Source organism: Homarus americanus, unplaced genomic scaffold (genome assembly GCF_018991925.1).
Source record: "Homarus americanus isolate GMGI-L3 unplaced genomic scaffold, GMGI_Hamer_2.0 scaffold56009, whole genome shotgun sequence".
Lineage (NCBI taxonomy): Eukaryota > Metazoa > Arthropoda > Malacostraca > Decapoda > Nephropidae > Homarus > Homarus americanus.
The window spans coordinates 4694407-4706719 of record NW_024739542.1 but is presented as its reverse complement, the minus strand read 5'-3'; the positions used below and the strand labels follow the sequence as shown (position 1 = coordinate 4706719).

Below are 12313 nucleotides of genomic sequence, written 5' to 3'. Positions count from 1 at the left end.
GTAGGCTGAACTCCCGTCACACAGACAGACTCCTCGACTCTATCCTGCGCCAGCTTCACACACAAAAGCTACCCACAGAAGTACGCAACATCCTGTCCGCAGTAGATTACTCTACGACACCGGAACTATATGCAACCGCGGCAGACAGAATTTTCAACGAGTGTGCTGCTGCACCCCTTGCCGCCACGGTCACACCAGTATCTACCACCGAACTTGTAAGCCGGGTCAACACCCCTCAGCCGAGCAATACCTCACAAGACATCAAGGACCTGTTGCAAACTTTGAACCGCAGGATGGACACCATTGAGCAGTTCTGCTCCTCCATACCCGCTGCTGTGCCAGTCCCTGACTCACACACCACGCCCTACAAGTTCCGACGGACAGCAGCCAGCCCCCAGCACAACAAATATACCCTCTGCTGGTATCACCAGACTTTCGGCTGCAATGCTCGAAACTGTGAGCCCTATTGCACCTATTCGGGAAACGGCAACACCGGAGGCTGGTAGACGCCTCAGCCTCCGTCCCTTCAGGCGTCTCATTACTGCACGTCACCGACCACACCTCCGGCAAGAAGTTCCTCATCGACACAGGTTCATCGGTCAGCCTCATCCCTCCCTCACTACAAGACAAGTCAAAGCAACCCTCTTATGACCTGTTCGCTGCCAACGGTACCTCCATCACCTCCTACGGCGTACGCACCCTCGCCTTAGACCTCGGTCTGCCCAAGACTGCGTTGGTTATTCGTGATAGCAGACGTGTCTCAACCCATCCTTGGTTTCGACTTCCTCACCTTCCACAAGCTCGACGTCAAACCAAGTCATCTATGCCTCATCCATGAGCCTACAGCACGCAAGATCCAGGGTTCTCGTGCGAGACACACCGACACTATCACCTGTCTTGCGCCTTCCAACGAGTTCTCCTCCCTGCTCGACGAATTCAAGGAGCTTTTCTCACCCCGAGTCTCCCTACCCCCACCACCTACATAGGGAATTTTCCACCACATCGAAACCAAAGGACCACCAGTCTTTTCACGCCCTCGCCGCCTGCGCCCTGAGCTCCTGAACACAGCCAAAGTAGAATTCAACAAACTACTGCAAGACGGCATCATTCGCCCTTCAAGGAGTCCCTGGGCATCGCCTCTTCACATGGTTCCTAAGCAAACACCCGGCGAGTGGAGGGTGTGTGGCGACTACAGAGCCCTGAATCTCGTCACCAAACCTGACAGGTACCCTATTCCGCATGTCCAGGACTTTCACCACAAACTTCATGGCAAGACTATCTTCTCGAAGATCGACTTGGAGCGTGCCTTCCACCAGATCCCAGTAGCACTGGCAGATACCCAGAAGACAGCCATCACCACTCCGTTTGGACTCTTCGAGTACACTTTCATGAGTTTTGGCTTATGCAATGCAGCACAGACTTTCCAGAGGTACATGGACCATATGCTTCGCGACCTCGATTTTGTCACCGTCTACATTGACGACATCCTCGTCGCATCTTCGACGCCTGCCGAGCACCGCCACCACCTACAACTCCTTCTCCAACGCCTGCAGAACAACAACATGAAAGTTCATCCTGCTAAGTGCGTCTTTGGAACCTCGGCCATCGATTTCCTCAGTCACAGAGTCTCGCCCAGTGGCATACAACCCCTACCACAGAAGATAACTGCGATTAGGGAGTTCCCCAAACCTGAAACGGCGAAGAAACTCCGAGAATTCCTGGGTTTAGCCAACTACTACCACCGCTTCATTGACAAAGCTGCCACCATCCTAGCCCCCCTACACGACCTTCTCAAGGGACGCCCAAAGAAGTCTCACAAGTCTCTCGTGTGGACTCAAGAGGCTACTACGGCATTCACCACTATCAAACAGCACATTACACGCCTCACCCTCCTGGCCCACCCCGCACCTAACGCCCGGACCACTCTCACAACAGACGCTTCTTCTACTGCAGTGGGCGCCGTCTTACAGCAGGAGATCAACGGAATTCTCATGCCCGTTGCTTTCTTCTCACAACGGCTTCAACCACCACACCTCAAGTACAGCGCCTTTGATCGAGAACTCCTGGCCATATACCTGGCTGTCAAACATTTCCAGCACTTCCTCGAGGCCCGTCAGTTCACCATCTTCACTAATCACAAGCCCCTCGTCCACGCCTTCGCTTCAGCTTCCCAGTCACATACACCTCGTGTCCTGCGCAACTTGGCTTACATCTCGGAGTTCTCCAGCGACGTCCAACACATTAAAGGCAGCCACAACGAGATCGCCGACGCCCTCTCTCGTTGTATATCCAACATTCTTCCCTCATCTCCACCCATTGATTACGGGCAGCTAGCCGCGGCTCAAGAGAAAGACGAAGACCTGGCAGCATACAAGACATCCCCCTCAGGCCTCACACTCCAAGAACTCCCTGTTCCTGGCACAAAGATAAAATTGTGGTGCGACGTATCCTGTGGGCAGCCTAGACCGTTCGTGCCTCACGTCCACCACCGCGCTGTTTTCGACCGCATCCATGGTCTCAGCCACCCGGGTGTGCGGGCCTCCCAGCGCCTCCTCACGCAACGTGTCGTCTGGCCCGGCATCAAGTCTGATACTAAGAAATGGGCTGCCCAGTGCCTGGCCTGCAAGTCCTCCAAAATACATCGTCACATACGGCCCCCTTACAAACCTTCCCTATTCCCAAAGGATGTTTTCAAGTAGTACACCTCGACATCGTGGGACCTCTTCCATCATCCTACGGTAGCACCTACATCTTCACCTGCATCGACCGTTTCACCAGGTGGACAGAAGCAATTCCCATGCCCAATGCTACAGCAGAGACTACCGTCCGCGCCTTCATGTCCGGTTGGGTTTCCCGTTTTGGCCCCCCCGCAACCGTAATCACTGACCGAGGAGTCCAGTTTGAGTCACAACTTTGGCAGCACCTCCTACAGTTCCTCGGCACATCTAGACAACGCACTACAGCATACCACCCTCAAGCCAACGGCATGGTAAAGCGTTTTCACCGGCAGCTGAAGGACGCACTCAAGGCACAGCACGACCCTTACAGCTGGAGTGACGTGCTTCCCTTAGTGCTCCTCGGCATCCGTGCGTCACACAAGGAGGATATGGACTGTAGCCCAGCAGATCTTACACTAGGCGAGTCCCTTCGGCTACCCGGGGATTTCTCACTCCCTCCTGATCCCCACCAAACCACTCCAGCCGTTCGTCACGACTTACTCCAAAAGCTACGACAAGCAGTTTCTGCATTCAGAGCTACTGCTCCACGCCAGCCTCCTCGGCGCCCTGAACACATCCCTCCTGTACTACTCACAGCCGAGTATGTTTTCGTCAGGCATGATGCTCACCGCAACCCATTACAACGCCCCTACGATGGACCCTTCCAGGTGGTTACCCGTTCAGCAAAGTTCCTGACGATTATCCGGAATGGCAGACATGACACCGTCAGCATAGACCGAGTCAAACCGGCCACCTTACCCGTCGGGCCCCCAGCCCAGCAGCACCATCAACAAACTACGCCTGCACCAGTCTACCCGCAGTTACCACCGGCAGCAACACCACGCCCACGACATTTCTGGGCACCCTCTTTTCACCCTCATGTACACCCTGTTCCTGTCATAGAACCTGCTCCTGCCATGGACCCTCCTCCTGACATAGAACCTGCACCTATCATAGAACCTGCTCCTGCCATGGACCCTCCTCCTGACGCAGCCCCTGCAGCAGCAGGAGCACAACAACCATTGCTTGTACAACCTCCTCTAATCCCAAACCCTCTTTCTCCTCCTAATTCTCCCACAGGTTTTGTGTCACTAGACGGAGTTGTTACACGTAGCGGCCGAGTCGTACGTACACCTGCCCGGTATGTGTTATGTGTGGGACACAACCCGGACAACATCCAGCCTCCTGCCGCGCCGGGAGGGGAGGGGGAGTATTGTAGTGGACGTCTCCCCTACAACTGCGTATCCGCATTCCAATGCAACACCTCCTCCAAGCAAGCTCCTCGCTGTCCAGCTCTCATTCAACCTGGAGGCCAGCAACAGGCAACATCTCCTCTAACGAAGCTCCTGCTCGTCTACCTCCTTCAGCACGCTACTCACCGAACGTGTCTACTGAGCAGCTCCTCACCACACGGCATCTCCAGCACCAGACTGTCTACCATATAACTTATATTATATAAGAAAACCACCACCTAGAGTTTCCATCAATCCCATCCTAAGTGCTAGACAACATAATATCACATAACCCTACACCACTCTACTGTACTGTGACATCCTCCAATAACCACTCTACTGTACTGTGACATCCTCCAATAACCACTCTACTGTACTGTGACATCCTCCAATAACCACTCTACTGTACTGTGACATCCTCCAATAACCACTCTACTGTACTGTGACATCCTCCAATAACCACTCTACTGTACTGTGACATCCCCAATAACCACTCTACTGTACTGTGACATCCTCCAATAACCACTCTACTGTACTGTGACATCCTCCAATAACCACTCTACTGTACTGTGACATCACCCAATAACCACTCTACTGTACTGTGACATCACCCAATAACCACTCTACTGTACTGTGACATCCTCCAATAACCACTCTACTGTACTGTGACATCCCCAATAACCACTCTACTGTACTGTGACATCACCCAATAACCACTCTACTGTACTGTGACATCCTCCAATAACCACTCTACTGTACTGTGACATCCTCCAATAACCACTCTACTGTGACATCCTCCAATAACCACTCTACTGTACTGTGACATCCCCCAATAACCAATCAACATCAAGTACTGTAGCATTTCATCATAACCCCTTATGGACAGGTGTCCCTCTGAGCTGAATAAAATCACCTGGCTTAACTAAATAAATTATTAAAAGCGGCATCCTCATAGTGAAGCGGTCAATATTACCTATATCACTTTGACCTACGTACTATATCATCATTTATCAAGAACATTTTACAACTGACAATTACTTAGTACCCATGACCATCACTGAACAGAATAATATCATGCATATACAGTACAGTACTGTACTGTACATTATATACACACACTCTAACCTCCCTGATGTCTCTGCCACTTAGTAAGTAAAAGGGGAATCAATAGGTGTTCATATATTATCTCACCTGTTTCAAAACTAAATAACATGAAAATTATCATAGATAGAACACAGTGCGTATGTGTGAGTGTAACAACACATGAAAAAATCTATGAGATGGTTGTCAAGTGTTATAAAATTAGTGTGTTCTATCTACAGTATTTTTGAGGTTACAGTACAGTATTAGGTTTTTTTTTTTTATTTCCCTACTTATCAACCATTCAGTTGGTCTATCCAGTCTTAGTATAGGAGTAAACTGGAGTCTTGGAAACCTGTGATGTTTGGTAATGAGGGTCACACTGGATAACACCCTTCTCATGTGTATATGGGCCATGCAGGACTCAAACCTTGGACATATTTGTGAAGGTACACATGTTACCATTGTGCCACGAACACCTTTAAGTTTTAAAATGGTTGAGATAATTTATGGACACCCTGTACAGTATATCTATGACTACACTGGTGTACACGATGCCAGTGGAACAAGATGTGACTAAAAAATACAACAGCAAAAAAAAATATTACTGAATATAGATTAGTACTTTACTGTACTGTACAAAGCTACATCATGTGGTTTAGGGATGATCATGTCCTAGCAATTAATAACTTCAATATAATTTTTTATTTTCTCACTTTACACAAATAATCCACAAACTGTAAGTGAAGACTACAAATACTATCCCAGTTAACCTAACCTAACTTACTTAACCTATTTTAAGGAAAGTTCAGTTAACTTACAGTAGCAAAGGACATCTTAAATTAAAAAACCCCAGTCAGACTAACATACAGTATACAGTATGTATACACTAATTTCAATGAATTTATAAGAAATAATTATAAAAAGTTATACTTGCTTCAAATGAGCCCATTGCTTTTTACAGCTTAATTGGATGATTATCCCTACAACACAAGACACAGCACAGGTGAAAAATAACACAAAAATTAACTACAGTACAGGTTTAGTATTCTTTAATTCATCCCCTTTATTTGTGGTGAATCAAATGCACCGAGACTCCTCCCAAGCCATCATAAATATATTTAGATTTGGTTTGACATGAAACATTAATAAATCTCTTACACTGCCAGAACATGTCAGAAACCATTTTCTAAATAAATTTAAGAAATCATATCAAAATTTCAAAGGCAGAACAATTTTATTTTTGAAGTGTGTGTGTGTGTGTGTGTGTGTGTGTGTGTGTGTGTGTAATAATACAATGGTCCCTCGGTTAACGAGCACAATCCATTCTAGAAGGTTGCTCGTTAACCGAAAAACTCGTTAACCGAAACCATTGTTTCAATGGGTTTTGGGTAATTGGTTCCTGCTCACCAAAAATTGCCTAAATTCAACAAAAAAGGTAGAAAAGTACACTTACTTTGAGGTGTGTATGTAGAAGGCTCCTGGATGATGATGATGGGAATTAGAATGGGGGTGGAGAAGGGAGAAGAGAAGGCATTGGGGTGGAAGAGAAGTCACCCCATGGCGCCATTTCACCCATAAAATTTTAGTTCTCATGGTGCAATTCAAGATTATTTTCTTTAAATCAACACTGCACTGCATTATATATTGTCAATATGTAAAATAAATTTCAAAATGACCAATAATTTGCTTGCAAAAACAGAAAAAAAGGCATTTAGTTGAAGAGAGTCTCAAGCAAGATGTTACCTCCACTGAAAAGATACAAAGACTGACGCCTGTATGGTGTGTTGAGAGGCTGGATGGCACGCATAAAACTAGTTTCATTACCTTCAATTATATTCAATAATTGTTAAAATGAGTACAAATTTAATATTTAACTTTTAAAATTATTGAATAGTATAAACTTCTTGATATTTGCTAAAATGGTAAGGAATTTAAGCCCTAGAACCGATTACTGTATTGGCGGACTAATACTACAGCTGGTGGACTGCCAAATGCAAGCGAAATCATGTTCAGGTTGGGTCGTAAGAAACTCGTTAATCGAGGGATTGCTCGTTAACCGAAGTTAAGAATCTTATGGAAGGTAACTCGTTAACCGAAATCTCGTTAACCGAGGCGCTCGTTAACCGAGGGACCACTGTAATAATAATAATAATAAACGGTTTATTGAAAAAGTTTGCAGCCCGAAGGCTGAAAATATACATTGGACATAAATAACTTATTACATACATTGGTGTGTGTGTGTGTGTGTGTGTGTGTGTGTGTGTGTGTGTGTGTGTGTGTGTGTGTAGACAGGCAGAGGCAGGTGGTGGGTGCATGTTTGTAAAGATGACATTAATAATGTGTCTGTAGGCAAAAAAAAATAATAATAATAACATAAATCAGTGTCATGCCAATACATTCTAAGTTGGCATGACATCAAGTTTTGGGCCTACATATGCACCACAATCATCTTCTTTTCACCCACACATACACGTACAGTAAGGCGCTTCAAAATCAAAATTGTGCCATAAGTGAATCATTGACATGATGCCTTAACTGGTGACCATTTATTTGAAAGAAAATGTTTAAATGAAGACCATAGTATCCTTTATTTATTCAGTACAAAATCTAAATCAAATTACTCAAGTTAAAGGCAGGTACTGTACTCTATGTTGTTTGTAGCTCTGTACATCATATCCACCTAGTTTAAATGGGGATAAAATTAAGGAGAAATAATAACAAAACAAAATCAAAACGGAATATCACCTCCAATGATACATTGATCTACGTGAAACAAATCAAATCAATCATATAGAATGTAAAGAATTAGAATCTATTCATATCAGTACTTCAAGTTACTCACTACACAGAATAAGTAAATTATAAGTAATATATAAAGTCAGGGTTTATTTGTATCAGTGTCTCAAGTTATTCACCACAAAGAATAAGTAAATTATAAGTAATATATAAAGTCAGGGTTTATTTGTATCAGTGTTTGAAGTTACTCACTACATGAACAATGCCTCAGGGATGTTTGAAGTGAATTATTTTATTAATCTATATACTGTAATTTTCTCCTACAAACACAATTCTAAGATTAGTTGTCAGTAAATAATTATAGTTAATAGGTCTTGTTGATGCATGATGCATATATGCTAGTCTTGAATTAGGAGCTACTACAGTCTGCTAGAATTTAGAGGGAGGAGAGTAGAAGTTTAGTGTGTGAGTAGTTGCCACGCCAGAGCCAAGCTGCTCCTTACTGGGCTGACTGTGGTGGCTTCAGGGCCCTTTTGGGGAGAAGCTGCTTGGGGCCCAGCAGATTTCACAGTACTGCTGGGAACTTCTTCTTGCACTGCCTCAGCAAGGGCAGCTTCCACGCTCTCTTGTGTTACCTCCTCTGTTGGTGTGGAAACTGGGGAGTCTGAAGGTGTGTGAGTGATGGTGGTTATGGAAACTGTGGATGATTTTGAAGTTGCATCAGGGCCAAGAGTCTCTGTTGCACTTTGAGTACGTAAGTCAGAAGCTCCTAAATCCTCTTCTACATCACTAATGGCTACTACTGTAGTGGCTGAGGAGGACTCATCTGTGGATATAGGGGACTGATCAGACTGAACCTCCTCTGTGTGTACAGCTGGGCGACTGCTTACAGCCTGTGACTCTTGGCGTGGACTGGAGGTGTCTGTGGTGGCTGTCGCGAGCAGCTCCAGTGCAGCACGAGTTGTAGAGGCAGCCACTGCTTCTGCAATGGCCTCCAAGGATGGACTTACTGGATGTGGTGCTGCATCTTCGTGCTGCTCTCGTGACTGAAGAGTCTGTGTAGGTGATTTTAAATTACAATTTCCGTCTTCTTCCTCAGGTACACGAGGGGGCACTGGGCTAATTGGGCGTGGCAAAGCTTGTTGACTTAGATCAACTAAAGTTTGCTGTTTGTTTACTTCTGCTGATGGCATTGTATTATGTTCAGCAGATGGTTTACCCTCTCCATTAATTGCCTTCACAGAATTATCTTTTGGAGTAATTTTGGTTGCTTGATCTGTGGCAGATTTATTCTTTGTGTGACTTACCTGATCAGAAACAATTTGACCTGATGTGAGAGTACTATTGGAGGTTGCTAATGGAGAAGTTATAGGAGCTGAGTGTGTGTCTACTTTGGGATCTACTGAAGCAATTACTTCTAAGTCTTTATGCTTTGCTGACAAAGATTCCTTACATTCTTGTTTTGAAGAGTTTTTTGCATTATCTGGTGATGTGACAGCATCTTGTCCTTCCTTAACAGGTGTCAATGTCTGTGATTGACGGGTACCACTTTCATCACGATGTTCCAGCCCTAAAAATGCCAGACTTACATGACTAGTCACAATACATGGTACAGCTCCAGCCTCACTTCCTTCAATTTCCACATTCTGCATTGGTGTTGAGTCAACAAATCTAGTGTCTTTAACTAGCAGTTGTGTTTCTGAGGGAAGCAGAGCATCAAGGAGGATTTCTGTCACTTTGGGCTGAATGGGGCCCTGGCTTCCTGCTCGTGTCTCTGCTCCATCTTTGTCGTGACGAAAGGAAGTGCTCAGACCTACGACTGTGATCCCTTTCTCTTCTTCTGTTTGAGTACTGTGCTCTTTGCTCTCAGTCACAAGAACAGGTGGTGGTAAGGCAAATGATGTCTGAGTTTCCTGGCCTCTGCATTCTACCTCCATTTCTTTATCATTTACCCCACAAGCCTGATCAAAGTAGGCTACTGGTACATCAGTAACAACTTCTACTGGCAATGCTTTGGCATCAGGCTCAACAGGGGGGTTATTTTCCTCAGCAAATGAAACAAAGTCAGATATATCAGCTCCAGTTTCTGTAGCTTCTGATGAACCTTCCTCTCCTCCTGTCTCACTGCTTACCGGGGATTCTGAAGGTAATTTGAACGTTACTTCCTTCACCACTGTTGGTTTTGCCTTAACTACAGCTTCCTCTTTATGTGCAACATCATCTGAAAAGTCACTTTTGTTGCCAGACTGTTGATCTACTGAAGTCTCCTGAGGACGAGTGTTAGCCAAGACTGGTTTCTGTTCTGGTTCTGTAACTTGTGGTGGCTTAACTTCAGGTTTCTGTTCTGGTTCTGTAACTTGTGATGGCTGTACTTCAGGCTTCTGTTCTGGTTCTGTAACTTGTGGTGGCTGTACTTCAGGCTTCTGTTCTGGTTCCGTAACTTGTGGTGGCTGAACTTCAGGCTTCTGTTCTGGTTCTGTAACTTGTGGTGGCTGTACTTCAGGCTTATGTTCTGGTTCTGTAACTTGTGGTGGCTGAACTTCAGGCTTCTGTTCTGGTTCTGTAACTTGTGATGGCTGTACTTCAGGCTTCTGTTCTGGTTCCGTAACTTGTGGTGGCTTAACTTCAGGTTTCTGTTCTGGTTTTGTAACTTGTGGTGGCTGTACTTCAGGCTTCTGGTCTGGTTCTGTAACTTGTCGTGGCTGTACTTCAGGCTTCTGTTCTGGTTTTGTAACTTGTGGTGGCTGTACTTCAGGCTTCTGGTCTGGTTCTGTAACTTGTCGTGGCTGTACTTCAGGCTTCTGGTCTGGTTCTGTAACTTGTGGTGGCTGTACTTCAGGCTTCTGTTCTGGTTTTGTAACTTGTGGTGGCTGTACTTCAGGCTTCTGGTCTGGTTCTGTAACTTGTGGCGACTCTGGAGATTCAGAATCTATTTGATCAGTTTTAATTTGTTTTTGCATAGTCTCCTGTCCTGTGCTCGGTGTTTCCTGGGGTTGGGTAATATCTGCCTGAGCTTCCTGGAGTGTTGAAATGTCTATAAACCCTCCCGTTAATGAGGATTCACCAATTTTCGTTGTTGTTTCTCCTCGAGGTAATGCAGTATCAGCTTCTGCCTCTTCCTGGGGTTGACCTGATCCTACTTGAGATTCCTTGTCAGGAGGTGAAACACAAGCTTGGTTTTCCTGGGGTAAAACCTCATTCTGGGAGTGATCAGGTAATTTTGCTCCATGATCACTTGCACTATCCACTACAGCTGCTACAGCTTCTACTGGTGGGCCTTGGGATTTAGAATTATCAACTACTATTTCCAGGGGTGATGGAACACCTACTTCTACCTTTTCAGATGATGTAACATTATCTACTGCAGCTGGGGTAACATCTACTTTTATCTCCCGAGATAAAACCTCCTCATCCTCGAGAACCTCTTCCTCAGAGGTTGAGTCATCTACCTGAACCTTCAAATGTGGGTGCCGTACCTGCCCTGCCTCCATTAATGGAGCCCCATCTACCAAAAGTTCTGAGAAACTAGATAACTGGTCTACCTGCAGCTCCTGAAGGTGACGCTGGAGAGACGTGGGGAGAGAAGTGTCCTCACTCAGTGTGGTGGTCAGTGCCTCACTGCTGTAGTCTTCTTCACTTGTCAGGTCACCCACCTCCTCCTTCACATGAAATAACAAAAATAATTGTTGATGATGATTAAGTAAATAATTGACACAGTTTATATACTACACTCTATGTACAAATTTCTGCTTCAGAACAGAAATATTAAGTCATATCATACTGAAGAAAACAGTGATTGAGCAATATATTTTGTTAATTAAAACTTGTTAAAAAATTAATCAATTTGACTTTAGAAGTGTACACATTCCAATCTCCTCCCATGAACACTCCTGGATCACCAAACTGAAATATGGAGACAAAAATGTTTATGAATTTCCTGCAAATAAAAATAAACCTATAAAGATTTAGTCAGAGTTTACAGAGACAATAATCCAAGATGCAGCATATAAGAAACTATTACTTGTGATTCTATTTCTCTTGGGAAGAGGAAATACAATGACTATGGCTGAAGTAAATATTATATTTAATACAATCCTGCTCATCATTTTTCATTTGTAAGCCAACTATGAACTACAAAATGTTACCATAAATGAAAATTTGACTTAAACATACTTCTAATAACAAAAACACGAACAACAAATTAACAGTATAGAGCTCTAAACAAGTACATGACAGTGACGAACATTAACTTAAACAAACATTGGTCCAAACAGTTGAAGAAATTTTGGTTTGCGAGAACAAGTGTACAAGGCTCAACTGTAGAATCTGTGAACTATTGTCTAATATGTGTGTGACACCAACAGCCAACTAACTGCTTCTTTATTACAAATGTTTCTATTCAAGTTCTGTACCTTTTAACTTTTTGATACTTAAAATTGTCTCCAACAACAAAGAAACATTATTGCAACAATAACAAGTACAGTATTACCCCGCTTTACACGGTTTCACTTTTCCGCGATTTCCGCGATTTCTCATTTACGCGGT

The 12313-nt window shown here is 44.6% G+C and overlaps 1 protein-coding gene across 14 annotated transcripts in view; it reads right to left on the bottom strand.

The window, feature by feature from the left end:
* The window catches only part of LOC121874898 (glutamic acid-rich protein-like), a 116809-nt gene that overhangs the window by 21917 nt on the left and 82579 nt on the right, over positions 1-12313 (bottom strand). For 9 of the 14 annotated variants that reach the window (XM_042379234.1, XM_042379236.1, XM_042379237.1 and 6 more), the window contains one exon: positions 11311-11427. In XM_042379234.1, the coding sequence (XP_042235168.1) occupies positions 11311-11427 (117 nt within the window). The other 5 variants (XM_042379224.1, XM_042379225.1, XM_042379233.1 and 2 more) reach the window with 3 other exon arrangements.